Below are 17743 nucleotides of genomic sequence, written 5' to 3'. Positions count from 1 at the left end.
GCTCTAATGAACATATGCTATAGTGATCTCTAGTCTACATAAGCTATGAGCTGGGTCGATTTTGATACTATTTGCAATAATTCAAGATGTTACTTAAAAAGACTAGTCAAAAGATATTATATAGATTTCTTGATCCTATATAAATATCTAAAATCTTTCCAGCAAATAATCGATATAAGGTTAATATATATCCATACAAGTCCTCACAACTCTATCATTATCTGAACATTTTGCTCGACAAAATTTGGACCATCTGCTATCCCAAGTGTTGGGATGGAACGAGATGATGATGTATTTTATTTCATGAAAAATCAGTACAGCCTATCTTACAGGGCTTAAAACCTTAGTTTTTCATCTTTACAGGCATCGAATGTAACCCCTGAGAAAAATGATGAATAGTAGGTGAGTTCTAGGAGTTATACTCTATGCCTGTTGTTGCTTGTGAATGTTTCTTGCGAAAGACATGCAGTGATTTTGAGTTTGTTAACATTAATGTAAAAAAAAAAAAAACTAAAATCTTAAAAAGAAAGTCACAAAGTGATGCTTAACAATTAAAGCCTGATGTACGGTGCTCATAAACAGGTGACCCACCATACAAGGCTCCCAGCTGTGCAGGGTTTTCTTGGGTCACTCGTACACAGTCTTATCACCACTTGCGGAAAGTTTTTCTATTTCGAACCTATGACACCGAGGTCAAGCAATCTTAAATCGCACCAAAACCATTCGCCAAGCATGCCATGCTCATTTTCCCCTAAAAATAGAAAATAATAACATGGCAAGGTATATAGTATAGACTCATAGACTGAAAGAGAAACTAATTGTGCACTACATTGATTTCTTAAAATCTCTGAAAGATACATTCTCTCCGCGACATGCTATGCTCTAAATCTCACTAAAAAAATCTTTTTCTTGAAGGGAGTTGTTGCTTCACTAAGACAGCATTTATTTTTCATTTGGATGCTAGTTTGGAAGAGAACTCTTAAGTGCATTTCCATGAGCTACACCTTAAAAGATCTGGATTTTGCTATGGTTTTATAAGAAGAATGCATATCACTGAGTTTTTGAACTGTCTCACAAGCAGTTCATGCCATGATGCTGATCTGATATTCCTGCTTTCCAGTCACCAAGAAATGAGATCCCTGGTCCAACACCTTTGTACCATCTATGTTGGTTCGACTGAGGTGCTTGCATGGGCTCACAACAAATTTGACATCAGCTCTTTCCCCAGCCTTCAAGTGCACATTTTGGAATCCTATCAACTGTTTCATAGGTCTCCCATGCAGGACATTAGGCCAGCGCAGGAAAAGCAACACTGGATGCTTTCCATCCATTGGTCCATGATTCTTAACTCCAACAACTGTTGAGAATTTGAGCTTCCTGCATGCTTGCGAGCCCATCTTTTTTATGTCATAGCTTGAAGAGTCTGACATCTTGAAAGAATCAAGACTGATTGATTTGTTCATGTAAATTGTGTTCTCAGATTCAGCACTGAATTCATAAGAATAATTGGAGTAGCTGAGGCCGTAACCAAATTCGAACACAGGTTTGCCGGTGTAGAATCGATAGGTGCGGCCTGGGTATCCAGAGGCAGGGTCAGCCCTCATCCTCATGTCGGTCATGGCAACACTTGTAAATGATTGTGGATACCAAGTGACTGGCAATTTTCCCCCTGCATCAGAACATTAAACCAAATCACTTAAGATAGAGGCTTCTAATCTTTAGCTAGTTTAATTCATAAAGAATTATTTAAAAGTCTAAAAAGTTTGGATTGTTATAAATATGGGTGGAGTTTAAATGTAATCTTAAAAAAGCCATTAAAGCTTTAAAATGAATGCTTTGTTTCACCAAGATGTAATTTTTTTTTTTTTGTTCTTATTGATATATCAGCAAAGATGATTCACCCTCTGCTTAGCTTACGATACATTTAAAGAATCCCATGGCAAGCATTATTCCAAGCGGCTTTAGCATAAATTTCTTTTTAAAAGGAAAAATTTCAACTCTAGCTAACCAATCAGCAATTTTTTAGATTCATAACTTGCTATCAAATTTTCCAAATATAATCTTTCCACAGAATGAATTCCACATACTCTCATCCAAAAAGAGGACTCTCATCTTAATTTTATGTTCTGAACAGAGGTAACAGGTGGATACTCTCAATAATTTAATCATGAAGTTGTTGTTGTATAGCTATGATTACTAAGATTAAGAGATATAGCACAAGCAAAGCATCAAAGCTAGAAAGTCTCACCTGGGTTATGTTCTCCAAAAATAACCTGTGCAATAGCCAGTCCACCAGACTCACCAGGATAACCAGCCCACAAGATGCTTCCAATTTTCTCTTCATACTTGGCAAATGTGATATCTACCGGACCTCCACATAACAGCACCAAGATCACAGGCCTTTTCGCTGCTCTTGCCACACTGGTGATGAGGGTTTGCTGCATTCCAGGGAGAACCAAGTCCACTCTATCAAGCCCCTCCTTCTCCTGATCTTGATCCAACCCCATGAACATAACCACATAGTCTACTGAGCTTGCCAATTGGACTGCTTCATTGAGGGAACTTGGATTGCAAGCAGCAGTGTCACACCCAGACAAGTATCTGGTGTCCCTAACATAGCTCTGCAATACCTGAAGTGGAGTGATGTATTTGCATGGAGGCCCCGCATAATTACCAATAAGTTTCATAACACTGTTCGCATTCGGGCCAATCACACCAAGGGATGTAACTTGTGATCTAGACAAAGGAAGGGTGTTGACAGAGTTCTTCAACAGAACGATGCCATCTCTGGCTGCTTCCAGGGCCAAGTCCTGATGCTCTTGCGTGCAGACTTGGCTTGGGGCGATATTGCTGTAGAGTTGGTATGCTGGACTTCCATTGAAGAGCCCCAGCCTCATTCTGGTGGAGAACAGGTTGCGCAGAGCTCGGTTTATGTCCTCTTCAGATAGTTTTCCTTGTTGGACAGCAGACATAGCATATGTTTGCACGTAGTTGCCACAGTCCAAATCCAATCCTGAAAATTTTTGAAGTTTTGAATTATTATTTATTGTGTAACCGATTATGTTTACGACTTGCAGAAAGTTTTCAATGTAAATGAATTGCAAATAAGTATGAGGTCGTTCATAGGGAAAGCAGTGAATAACTGAGAAATGACTCTCGTAGACCTGGCCATTTCAAGGTAAACAAGTAATGTTTGACATCATCATTTGTTGCCAACACAATCGATCATAGTCTAATTTATCCCCCTGGCCACAAGAATATGGTTACTTTTTCACCAATTCAGCGTTATGGATTCTTTCCTTTGTCCTGTACTAGTGTGGGAACATTGTGTTGTTTTATGGCCGCGTACTTAAGTTACTGAAACTTATGATGCATGCTTACACCTCCGGTATTAAAGCTTTATAAGTCCCTGTTCTTAAACCATAAATATGAAATACATATATATAAATGTACGACTTGATTTTAAGGAGCTGAGAATAGAAAATCATTGATTGATTTTGGCTTCTGTAATGCTCTAAGTAGACAGTGTTATTCAATTTACTTTGTGTGATACAAAAAACAAGACTAAAAGAAAATATTTTCAAATCCAAAAGCTGATCTTGCCTTTAAGGAGTTGCGAATATTTCTTTGATTGAATTTGGCTGGTATAAGTTCTAATAAGACAGCACTTTTGTCACATTTTATTGTTATTCGGTTTACTTGGCTGTCAACCTTCAGAAATCAAGCAATTCGTCTACTCAAACTAGTCAGGAGTAGTAGATATTTAAAGCAGAGTAAGCTTCTAAACACTTCATACCAGCTTTGAGAGCATCTCCAACTGCATCTTCTGGCGTTTTAGCATAGACATGAGCACCACGGATGGTGGCAACTGCATCACAGTCTGAGGCAATGTATCTGATCCCAAAAGAACAAAGGAATTTTTAGTAGCAGCTAACTGGAATTGTGAAGATGTCGATAAGAACAATAGACAAGAACATCCAAAATGCCAACCAGCCTTAGATCAGCTGGCAGCCGCACTGTCCTTTGTGGGAAAGAATATTCCAACCTCCCAACAATGAAGTCATGCGTGGATGATTCCGTCCCATCCCAAGAATCACATGCTACTTTAAAGGATACCCTTGTTTCCCAATTATTAGGACCTATAAAGAAGACAATTGAGTAGTAATGGACAGCCAGAGCTATAGGGTAATGACCAGCTCAGAGGCCAATTTGCTTTGTGTTTAATATCTTACCCATATAATCCCCAAGTGTCCCTTGCTGTTTTAGACAAGAGATTGGAATCAGCACATGTTGGGACTCCATTGACGCTATTGTATGAGCACATGATACAACTGGCTCTACCTTCTTCCACACAGCTTTTGAAAGGAGGCTGGTAAGTGTCCTCCAAATCCTGAGTTGAAACCTGAACACCAAACAAACTAATCAATGTGAACTAAATTGTCCTCCAATCACAGCAGACCTTAGTGTTAGCTACTTACGATGGCATCGAATGTGAATCGAGATTTGCCACCCCAATTATCCATATCATATGCAGTGTAGTGCTTGCAGCAAGCTGAAGCCTTGAGCTCTGCAGCGCTTCCCCCTTCGAAGGAATCACCCTGCATTCCCCTGACAAAAGAGGCTGCATACTTGCTTGCTGTCACCGGGTCCTCGCCAGGAGTCTCTTGGCCTCTTCCCCATCTGGGATCCCGGAATATATTGACGTTTGGTGCCCAGAATGTTAACCCTTGTGCCTGGCCATTATTGTAAATCGCCCGGGCCTCGGTTCCGATAACCTTGAAATATAACAGGAGAGTATGAGAAAACCAAAGAAGAATAGGAAGACTCTCACAATGATGATCTTTCTTAATGTTGTGAGAGAGACTATTAGCATCTCCACTTACATAACAATAACACTCATACTAGTTATAATTTTATCCAGCAATTCAGGCTGCCCGAGCTTCGATAACAGCAAACTTCAAATGCAGTCGGAAGATAGAATTACTCACGATCAAATTCTGTTTTGCAAACAAGTTTTGAAATGATTTGATGGTGCCTGCACTTACTACAGCAGTAACAAGTTTTAAACTGCCCAGGCTTCGACACCAACAAGTTTCAAATTCTTTATAGCGCAAGTGTTGATACAATAATATATATACATCTGAAGCAATTATATTCATATCAAGAACTAAACTACTTTCAACGGTCTCCAAAATTTACAAGACAGAGACCAGTGTTGATTACATGCTTTCTTGATTCAACAACATTAATTCAGTCAGTACCTTCAATTCTATGGCAACAATAAACTGCACTAATGATTATATGGTGCATGAAATTTGCTAACAAATTAATTCACCAGACTTTATGAGTTCTTATAGGATTCAGACAATGATGATATCGATCCTTCTATAGCAATCGCATTTACCGAAAGCATGAGATCAAGAACTACATCAGAGGGAAGAGTGTAAAGAGCGAACCTGCCCGATTTGATACCAAATCTGGGGATTGAAGGATGCTGCAGTGAGTATGACTTGAGGGAAGCTTGTTGCAGTACGAATGGGGCCAGTGAAGTGCATGCCACGGCCCCAATTCGATACCCCATGAAGTGACTCAGACCACCATTCATAGGCCGGCACGCCGAGCCGGGGGATTGAAGGGGCACTATCACCCAGTTGAGCTATCTTCTCCTCCAAGGATAAGCGTGAAATGAGATCATCCACTCTTTTGTCAATGGCTAATGTTGTTTCACAAAAGGCAAAGGACTTGGTGGATGGGTTTGAAGCATCACAAGCAAATGGTGGGTCTAATGAAAAAACCAAGGAAGGTAATAGAAGAACATAGAAAACAATGAAATGAAACTCTCCAAGAATTCCCATCCTTCAGTCCTAGCGTTGTTGGTGCTATGGAGATATGAGTGGTTGGTGGTAGTTATATAGCCAACAAGGCAAAGTAGAGGGAGTGGAGGGTAGAAGAAGTCACGGAAATACGTTGCCGCGCAAGTTACAAGAGGAAGAGGGGCCTGTGAGCGGGTCTCACTACCGGCTGCTGCATTAGAATGACAAAAATGCCCATGTGATAAGGTATTATGAGGTGCTTGGGGTAAGTTTAATGGGGGGTATTTTGGGGATCGGGGGGAGCTTTTGCCCCGGTTTTGGGGCGAAGGGCAGAAAAGGTGAGCGTTTGGACCACGGCCGAACTGGATTTGTTTGTTTACCCAGGTGGTGCTTCCCGCTATCTTTCAAACTTGACCAGACCCACCAGCGGTGAGATTAAGTGAGCTTTACTCAAGCATATACTTTTCTTTTCCCGAGCAAAAGGAAAAAAAAAAAAATTCTGTTTCTTGGGTAAGAAAAGATCTTTGTTACAAATTTTTGAGGTGAAAAAGATAATAAAAAATTCAAAAGGTAATCATCAACTAGTTTTTGAGTTTGAAGAAATTAAAAAAAAAAAGAACGAACGTCGAGAATATAAAAAAAAACTGATAATACTATACTTTTTTTCAGAACCGAAGAATCTTTTAAGTTTATTTTAAAAAGATTTGCTCTCAATTTTAAGATAGTGTTCTTTTTTTAATCAAAATTAGATTTGTTTAGATATTGCATAATATATATCCAATGGTAGTGTACATAACAGTTATCCATAAATTGTTATCTTTTTTTAACCAATACCATATAATAAAATATACGATCATTATTTGATGTTTTTCATTGTTCATCTAACTAAATAATTTTTAAATTGAAATTTTTATGTTCATCTAAAAATAATTATATATTCCATCCATAGATCATGATCAAATAATGTTTTGAATTGTAGATGACATTTTTGACTATTATAATATTCAGTGCCTTACAGCAAAAATTATAATTATAGAGGATAAACATCCATTATGTGAGTTTTTTCTTTGGAGAAAAAAATAATAACTATTATTTGATCGATAATACATCCAAATTCTCATAATGTTAATTTGCATGCCAGCAATACGTAGCACATCAACCCAATGAATGGCAGTATATATTATCATTTATCCAAACATGTACGATCTTTTACAATACAAAATACATACCGCAGAGAATGCTGGATCTACAACAACATTATGTAAAGATTATTAATTCTCTTTGAGAAAATGTACAATATTTCATAGGATTTTATTGTGCTAGGATATTAGTAATAGGTTCATGATTTGTTGGAAGAAAAGGATCGTGATCTTAGTAAATCCAATGGGTTATCATCTTTTGTATTAAAAAAAAAAACAAAAAAACATTGAGAATACTTTTTCAGTGGTGATGGAGAATTGGAGGTAAGCTTACCGGGGGACTTGGGATTCGAATCCGGTCTAGGGCCAATAAAATAGTGTGGGGGCCATAGCCTTCAAATTCTGACTTGCGGTGATAAAACGAGTTAGGCATACTTCCGGCAACATGTTAACCCGTTTGTTAATCATAGCATGAGGTCCAAATACAATTTATCACAGCATAAATCTTAGAGGACTTTTTATGATTATATTAGATACGTCAAAGCTCAACAAATTTAAATCTAACATAATTATACGGAAGTCTAGATCATGGGCCCATTTTGACCTAACTGACATCCGGATGAAGTCCAATTTAGCCCCCGAGATTTGAGCTAAAAAATATGGCATTCATGGTCGGCTATCTGTTTGAAACCAAAAACGACCTAACCGCAATCGACCAAACAACGTCAAGACCAAAAAAAAAAAGAAAAAATAAGCCTTTTCTCACTCACTGATGGATTGACGAACGTGCCAAACTGCGGTCCATCCTAAGAGTCTTTCTTTTTGGTACACATCCTAAAAGTCTTCCTCATTGACAAAGTATCAGAGGTGACTTCAAATGGTTGCCATAAAAAAATTATCACTAAATAGACAAAAATTTATACAATTTATTGATTTATGGGAAGAATTTTTATTCCTAACAAGTTAAATTATTTTCTATGACTATAATACCTTACAATATAATTTTAATATATTTGGTTGATCATGAAAAAATAACTTATTTTAACATAGTTGATATTTGGTTGAGCATCTACTTTCCTAAAAAAATTATATAAAATATCTATAATATTTTTAATAGATATAAGACCATACCTTTTTACTCCCAAACTCTATATAAATATTAATATTATATTATATTATATTATATTATATTATAATAATTTATTATATAAATACAACATTAATATATATATTGATATAATATTGATATTTTTTAATATAACAAATTTATTAATATAATATTAATATAAGTATTATATTAATATTAGTAAAAATATCACATTAGTATAAATATCATAATAATATTAACATATTATAAATATTATAATATTCATATTAATATAAATATTATATTATATTAATATAAATATTAGTATAGTATTAATATAATATTATATTAATATCTATAAAGATAATATTAAAAAAATATTTTCGGAAAGAAAATAGGTCACCAATTTTTATCCCATAAAAAATTCTCAAATCCATTTCTACTTTTCATATTTGTATCTTCGTATGAAAATTTTTTTTTTATATTCTCTCTCCTCTTAAAATGGAGACTCTTTTCTGCTTCCGAGGAATTGCCATCTTTCCACTTCCCGCGAACCAAATGAGTCATATAGCGACTCCTCAAGAACTCGTTCTCCATAGCAATGTGAAGGAGAGATTATAGAATTAAGAAGAACATGTTACTTGAATTTTTTCCCATAATTCTCGCCGTCCTCCAGCAACGACCTTGACGTACGTCCAACATTCCTTTCGTTTTCAAAGATCAGTCCAGCTTTACTTTACTATTATATAAACAAAGATGCTGCTTTGGAGTCATGGGGAAGCAGTTTAATTATTTGGCAAGAATTTAATCGCCAGCACAAACTTGCCCCCCATCTACTTTTCTCTGCATGGCAACAAAGATATTCCAATCCATGTATATCCTAATATATGGACTAGAGAGAAGATGGCCGCCTTGATGCAAGCCTTGATACACGGGAGCCAAGAATTCATCAAACACCGTTGGGAGTGGAAAATGATGCATGTTGTGGTACACATTTCTTCGGTGAAACCAATGTAGCAAGAAATCATGCAAGAGATACGGGCAATTTAGACGAGAAAATAACACTCGACGCCATGCATTTGTTCTCCAAACCGAGTGCAAATCATGGCGAACTTTGAGTGTATGTTTGACTTAGAGCCTTGTTCGATGAGTATTTTAGCAGCCATGTTGGAATTATATAATGTCCTGGAGTCTTAAATGCACCACGCTTACTTCCCTCGCACATCGGTTTGCTAATTTATTAATATTTACCCATTTCTGATAAATTAATCCAATGCCAAAACGCCGCTTCTTCCTTGATGCATGGGGGACAGCTATGGGATATAGGCCTGCTGGTGCTGGGGAAGTGGGTCTTCAGCAAGAAATTATAAATCTATTGTGCATGTTAATCTTAGGATGGACCACTCAGAGACACTTCCCTTCTTTCCTGTGCATGCCTTCTTTCCCTTTTTCGCCTCTTAATCTTAATTTATGTGGCTCTGGTTGTGCCTGATGTAAGGTTTTGTAAGTCATGTTTGGTGCTTCTTTAGCTTCGTCATGACTTTCTCCACAATAGCATTCAAACATTTCTTTAGTCTCTCTCTCTCTCTCACTCACACACACAGAGGAAATGGGATTTCGTTGGGTCTTCATTTGTTCGACTTGTTAAGAATGAAGTGTGAGGTTGAGCATTATATGACATAATTAGTGGGAGAAAACAATTATATAAATAATTAAGTTTAAAATTTAAATGATTTAAGCTTTTAAGTTAAGTTAGGTTTCGATGTGTATATCGTCTGGTCTGGTATTTTTATTGGATCAATGTTTGTTGCATTGAGATCCTAATTATTCATTTGAATAATAAACTTACACATAATTTAACAAGATTAAAATTATGATTGTACGAACATACAAATATTTTATATGAAACAGAATATGAATTATCTATTTAGATATATATCGGTTCATGTGGGTCAAGTTGGGTTACGGTCAGGTCAGGTCATTTGGTATTGCATTTGGATACTGTTCATGTTGGATTGAAGGTCAGATCCCAACCCAATCCTACTTGACGTTGAGTGAGTATTTTTGAGACCCAAGCCCAACACAACTTTTATAAAGCCCCAACCTAATCCAATCCGATAATTGAGCCCATCTCAAGTTGAATCCCTTGTCAAAACTGATGGCTAAGAAGCCCAGCCAACTGCTGGAGTTGTAAGAGTACTGAAATAGGTGGCTTTTACGAAGGACAGCAACTTGTAGGTTACTTGAGTGGAGTTGTGATTGGCATCGCAGCGTATGGACTCAATGAAATAAATGAACTTGCACGTAAAAGGAAAGATTTTTTGTAACGCCTCCAATCCGAGATTTTGAATCGAACGTCATGGTAATCATCGCATATTCATAGAAAACTCTTCCTATAAGCATGCAAGGCATCTTATCATACTATTCTAAAACAACAGCGGAATAATTAGTCAATAATTTAAATCCAAAATATAACGATCTAAATTTCTTCTTTAATATCTTAATAAATTCAACAATGATTCATAGGTCTTACACCAAATTCAATAAGACTTTCAACCTAAATAAAAGTATAAGGATTCTGTTTCTGATCACTCTTCCATTCATATCTTGTATCATCTTAATTCCTCAATATCTGTAAAAACAGTAAAATAGAAGGTAATGAGCTAGACAGCCCAGTAAGCAATGATCACTTCTCAACAGATTTTATCAGGCATTTAAGTAAATAATCATTTATAGAAAATAAGCATATAGAGTTCATCAATTCGAAATCTATTTCAATTATGCAATATAATTCATGTCAAGTTCATTTCTTTTTCGAAAATTCAAGTTTCTTTAGGGATTTCAATTTCTTTTGTTCTTCAATTTCTTTTCGTCAACCATGAACTATGACCATATTTTTTCTGTGGCAGGGTCATAATACCGCATATCTGCTTGCGGTAGGCTGCGAATCATCTGGCAGCCATGTCCTTTGGAACCGCTGGTCTCGCTGGCAGTTTGTCGCTGGTCTCTCTGACGACGTGTCGCTGGTCTCGCTGGCGACATAAACCCTCAGGACAATCAATTGCCAACGTATATGCCCCCATTGGCGGGGTCCTTTACATAGTCAGGTTGTCAATTCATAATGTTTCTTATATCATAATTCTTCATAAATCATATTTCATATTCTAATTTCGATAATAAAACATATAATCATGTAGTATCGAAATCAATCAATATAATGCATTATGAAATCAATATGTTCAATCATGCTTCATCATAACATTTCAAATAAGATATTTTCATAACAAAATACCATTCATCCAATTCATGCATCGTTTCACAAATCATGTCAGAAAAATACATTATAATTTACCGATAAATCTAGAAAAAGTGAAACATTACTTACCTCGAACGCATTCCAATAAATCCACATAATTCTATAAATTTTCTTCCAAAAATTCTGTTCGTAAATCATATCACGATATCCCATGATCAAACGTCCACAATCCTATACAGAATCAATTTCAATAATTAGAAAGAATACGAATACCATATTTCAATGGTTTAGATTGGGTCCGATCATCTAATTTTATCTAATCAAAATCTAATTAGGACCTAAACGATCCAAAGTTTGACTATCAGATCAAATCGGATTCGAAGTGATAGGACCGAGGTTTCTTCATCGATTTCATAAAATCAAGTAGAGAGAGAAAATCAAAGGAGAGAGAATTCATGAGGTATAATTCGAATTGATCAGGTGATACAATCCAACATTACGATTGATCCAATATCTCGATTGGTGAAATCAACGTGATCAAATCAAGTCATGGCTAGATCGGAATCATGGATGATCAAATCTAAAGATTCATGGTCTGATCAAGATGGGTGCCAGTACGCTGTCTGACAATCATGGATCAGGGTTCTTCATTAGAATCAGATCAAGACTATTAAAAGAAATTTCTTCATTCACTAACTTTTTTAGAGAGAGAATCAATTAAGAGAGAGAAAATTTTAGAGAGAGAAAACTCATCTTGAATTCTTCAGACAATATGATTTAACAAATTCGATCAATCGGATCAAATCATGCTGAAATTATCATGTGGATAATTCAATAAAATCATGAGAAATAAAATCTAAAAATACCTGATCTGATCAAAGTGGATGTCGGTGTACCGTCCGACGATCACAGATCAAAAATTCATCACGAGGATCATTTAAATTCATCATCATTCTTCTCAAAATTCTAAAAATCTTAGGAGAGAGAAATAATCTAGATGAAGAATTCTAGAGAGAGAAAGTTCAATTCTAGAGAGAGAAAATACTAGTTCAGGCTGAAGGGAGAGAGGGAAGAGAGAGAAACTCTCTTTCTCATATTTTATTATTTATCTTATTATTTATTAATTAATTTTATTTTTCTCTTTCTTCTTTTCTTTCTTTCTCTCTTTTTTTTTTCTTTTTCTTCACGGAAGAGATAGGAGAGAAAATCCTATTTATTATTATTATATTATTATTATTTTATTTTTTTTCCTTTTTTTTTTCTTTTTTTTTCTTTTCTTTTTCTTTTTCTTTTCTTTTCTTTCTTTTTTTTTCTTTTTCTTTTCTTTTCCTTCTTCTTCTTCTTTCTTCTTCTTCTTTTCTTCTTTCCTGTGGGTTTCTTTTGGGCTGAAACAGGGGACCTTAAGGTCCCCTCATTGGCTGGCCGACCGACGGTGCAGCCGACGTGGGGCAATCGTCGGCAGGAGAGGAGACGATCCGACGGCAAGAGGCGGCCAAACCGATGGTCGGCGGTGACCACCGGCGACGAAAAAATGATAAAAAGGAAGATTCTTCCGCAACAAAATCCGGTGACTCCGGTCGCCGACGAACGTGCACATCAGCACGGGAAGGAAGGGGGAGGAGAGAGGAAGGGGAGGAGGCTTACCTCCGTCGCCGGCGAAGCTTTTCCGACGAGAAATTGGACGGCACAGTGACGGGTCTCTGTGAGGAATTTTCGGCGATTGCCGCCGTTTTGCCTCGGGATTTCTCGATGAGAGGAGAGAGGAGGGTTCTCCTCCTTAAATAGAGCCGGAGGGAACTCGTCTCCGACTCCGATTGGGAGCCAGCGAGAGGAGGAAGAAGACTCCCTTTGGGAGTCTTCTCTCCTGTTATCTATTTTTTTTTTTTTTCGTTTGGGCTGGCTGGGTTATCACATTTTTACTAATTAAATATAATTAGTGAGGGGAAGAAATATTGGTATAAGATAATTGGGCTCAAAACTAAATGACTTAAGCTCTTAGGGTGGAGTTAGGCTCCAACATGTATATCAAGCGCTGCTGGTAATAGAAATCCCCATTCTAGACAACTAAGATTCATAGAAAGTTCTTCTTCATGCGCGTGTGTGTGGGTGGGTGGGTGTAAAGAGGATCTTTTAAGAATTTAAATATATTAATTAATATATTTCTTGTGTATACTAATATATTAATAATTAATATCCATTGGCCCAATTTTTGGCTACAAAATCAGCAAAGGCCGGCCTGTATTGATTATCCTACTCAATCCAGCAGGATTCACAACACCACCAAAAAAAAAAAAAAAAAAATGTTATAAACCAGGCCAGGACTATAGGACAGACCAAATCCCATAGAGAAGAAAGAATAATCTCAACAGATTTTTTCCGAACTGGAAGAGGTCCAATTGATATGAGGTGGACAAGATCTCATATTCATTAATACTAGAAAACCTGTGTTTTTTTTAATCCTGAGGATTCAGTAGTATTGCCCAAACAAACTCTAAATTGCTAAAAAATCTTGGGTGCAGGCCATAATGGCTGCATGTTTATCCCCTGATTTACTGCAACTCGAATTCATTTGATGCAACATAACCAGCATCTGAAATTGCCGGCCTTCAGTGGCAGCCAATCCGTTCACCTTCACTGACCTCTCAATCTTGGGTCATCAGATGACCTCTCAAAGTCTCAAATCTCGAGCCACCGCTACCGACAAGCAACCAAATATGACAACTGCAATTTGACCCCATTCTGCCCTCTAGTTTCATCTCTCTTATTCCCTTTCAGATCCAGCTCAAAGTTTTTTTTTTTTTTTTTTTGAGGAATGCAAATATTAAGGTTTAGAAAATGATGCTCAAAATCAGATTTGCAATTACAGCATGATGTTCAGAAAAACTCTAGAGTTTCTCTCTTGGGAGGAAAGAATTCAGATAACATATATGTTCGAAAAATTAACTAAACACTTGCAGCATATATCTCATTACGAAACCCCACTCGTAACATATAAGCATATATGTTTGACAAATTAAACAAGTGCTACATTTATCATTACAAAACCCCTCACGTAACCTTCCTTAGGAATACAATAGCCGCCGCTAAGTTTCCAACTCAAGGTCCTGAAGTTCCCTATTTTACATTCCTAGAGTGGTCGCCTTGTTCCTCTATGCCACTGAGCTTCTCTTTCTCCTCTTTTTTTTTTTTTTCCTTCTTCCAACTCCCTTGAGACATCATCCGAGCAAGGGAGCTCTCTGGCCATCATAAGTTCCTCTTTCCATTGAATTTTTCATGAGTTTTTTAGGAATTCATTTTCATCAGCGTATTGGGGGGGTGGGGTGGTGCCATTGATATGGCGGCCTTCCGCATGCCATACTGCATAACGTGAAAGGAATGAGGAGAAGGAGACAGTTGCAGTTCAGAAAGGAAGGATGCAGAAGGGTAGTGAGGACATGATGAACACATGGAAAATGGCAATAGAGTGAGAGAGGTGGCACGATGCTGCATTGGTTGGAGCAGACGATTGATGGGCAGAGATGATGGGCAAGAGAAGTGTGGAGGGAGAGGAACGAAGAAACCTAGATGAGTGAATGATTGAGGGTTAGGCTAACATGAGAGAGAGAGATTTTCCTTTTTCTTCTTCCCCCACTGTTTGCTGCATAAAAAAATAGTGCGGATGACCGCATAAAACCGGGCCTTATCTGTGCGTCAACGCTATCATATGGGAAAAACAGGGATGGCAATTTTAGTCAACTATTAGATATCCCATCCAACTCGATTCAAATGAAGAGGATTTATTCGATTTGATTATAATCTCAGATGAATTTGGATTTAAAAACAAAGTATATCGAAGCAGTTTCAGGTTAAATACAGAAAATGATATGTCCTATCCCAAATTCGATCCAATATAATCTAAATCTAAATCTTTTTTTTAACATGTCTATTATTTTACAATGTTTACACTATAAGTTTTTTATCTGATCCGATTCAAAATCAATTGCTGATGAAAATATGATGTAGATGTATTTAATTTTTTTCATTTGTTGCACGTGAAGCTATCTATAAGAGAAGATCATCTTCTTTTTCACATTTTGTACCTTCTTTTTTGTTAGAAAAAAAAAAAAAAATATATATATATATATATATATATATATATATATATATATATATATATATATATATATATATATATTCCTTTTCTCATAATAGTAAACCAATTGTAATATTTGTTTAATTAATGAAATGCTAAAATGTTCTACCAAAGTATGATAAATTAACTAGGAAGGTTTATTGGAGGGTATTAAATTGTAAAGATTTAAGATTAGGATGTAAGGTTTATTGAATGAAAATATTTTTTAGCTTAAAAACTAATAAATATTTACATTAGGAAAAGTGTGAAAACATGCTATCATAATTATCATTAGAAAGACAAAATTGGAAACTAAAAGTCACGCTAGCAAAGATTTAAGATTCAATAAATCCCAATACAAATAATCAATTATTGAATGTCAACTATATCTTGATTAATCAGAAGATTATCACAATATTTTTATAATTTTTTTATCGATTTTTTTATATACACATGTTTTATATTTATACTTCTAATAAATTTGTTTGATATAGGAAATGGCTATTCAAGCATAAATACATTATCGAGGAAGTTTATATTTTTTGAAACATTCAACATTGCCTTAAACAAAAAAATTTTAGAATTACGGTTCATTAATATATTATTTATATGAACCAATTGACAACTAAACAACAAGCCAATGGTAATAACAACTCCATACAAAATTTAATTTCACTGATTTTCATGAATTATCCATTAGAAATTATAATATTCATTTAATAGATATGTATATATTTTATCTACTAATTTTTGTAATTTAAGATAGTTTTACTATATATATTTTTGTTGCATTTGACTATTTATTTTGCAAATATCATGGCCATACAGTAGCTCTGGGATCTTTTCAGCAAATATATATCGAACAAAAATTGATCTATAAAAAAATTAGAAATAAAAAAATTTAGAAATATATATATCGGTCTTTTTTTTTTCAATTATCATATGCAAATATTGCTATTTATCTACCTTTACTTATTTTTAAACTATATAATAACATTATATATGCATAAATATTTTATACATTTTGTAGTATATAAAAGGTATCCATCACCTTCCGGATTGGATTCGCCAAAGAAATAAATCAAAATATTATTCACAAAAAGCAAAGAGAAGGCCTAATTATTATTATTTTGATAGTCAAAACTATAAGAACATATAAAGATAATTTCTCCTCTACGATAATTTTTGTTATAAAAATTAAAAAATATTATTACCACCAAGGTGATTTGCACGCTTTGTACCAATAGAAAAAATTTGCTTATTAATATGTTCGACATCAAAATTTTTCATGGACATGAATATATCGAAAATAAAAGAATATCAAAATTAGTTATGACATAGAAAATTTATGATATTATATTTAATAAAAATTAAAATCATTGATTGAGATATAAATATATGCAAAATTATATATGTAGGATAAAAATACTGATTGCTCCAATTAAATGTATGAAACAGAAGCAACAAATTATTAATAATCCTTATCATGAAACTATCATCAATAAAAAAATAATTAAAAATTACTCAAATTAAATCTACATAACTTTCAAGATATAATTGAAATTTAGTTATAAAATTGTCATGTACTTGAACAGAAAAAAAAAAAAAAATGCTAGGGTAAAATTTACCTGCAAAGCAAAATTTAAAAAAATTGATATACCCTATGATTGATGATCAAATAATGTAATAATTATAGAGCTACAATAATAACTTATGATAGTAATTTTTAATGCAATCAATGCGATAAAAATAATAAATCTCTTATGCCATTGTGATATATCAAATTTTATCATATTAAAAATTTTACTCAAAAATTAATCGATGCCTTTATATAAGACATAATAGATTTACTCTTTCTCAACAATGTCAACATCTTCCGAATAATATTTGATATAGCAACTATTATTTAAAATTTTAAATGATAGCCCAGTAATCTACCATCCTCATCTAAAACCACTCTTAAAAATTCACCAAGCACACTTCACAAAAATATTGGTTATCAACCTATTCAATTGGTTATTATTCTAGTTATTTCTATTTCCACCGTATTGCAAATTTTTTTTTAATGAATATGAATTTTTTTTAATATTGAAAAAGCCTTATATAATTTTTGATGAAGACTGATAATATCTTTGATACTTTCTTCTCTATTTCAGTTAAAACCCACCGTGGGGCATGGGTCCCATGCTAGTATCAACGAAGGCTCACCCAAGCCATACCAAAGGCTAACGTGACCAACATGTGGTCTGGTAATCAAAATCACAAGAACAACAATAACACCAGAACACTAATAAAAGATACCAACAAAATCACCACCACATAAATAAATACTACACA

General features: G+C 34.9%; 1 protein-coding gene across 1 annotated transcript; it reads right to left on the bottom strand.

Moving 5' to 3' along the window:
- Positions 1-803: 803 nt before the first annotated feature.
- On the bottom strand, positions 804-5899 carry LOC109506510 (probable beta-D-xylosidase 7). Its single transcript, XM_019854375.3, has 6 exons — positions 5457-5899; positions 4479-4775; positions 4233-4402; positions 3797-3894; positions 2249-3013; positions 804-1669 (listed from the first exon to the last, which is right to left on the bottom strand). Exons 1-6 carry the CDS (start codon positions 5853-5855, stop codon positions 1083-1085), a joined length of 2316 nt encoding a protein of 771 aa, XP_019709934.1. The 5' UTR covers positions 5856-5899; the 3' UTR covers positions 804-1082.
- Between the last annotated feature and the right edge of the window lie 11844 nt (positions 5900-17743).

This window comes from Elaeis guineensis, chromosome 13 (assembly GCF_000442705.2).
Source record: "Elaeis guineensis isolate ETL-2024a chromosome 13, EG11, whole genome shotgun sequence".
NCBI classification, from domain to species: Eukaryota; Viridiplantae; Streptophyta; class Magnoliopsida; order Arecales; family Arecaceae; genus Elaeis; species Elaeis guineensis.
The sequence above is the reverse complement of the archived record's forward strand: the minus strand, read 5'-3'. Positions and strand labels throughout refer to the sequence as shown.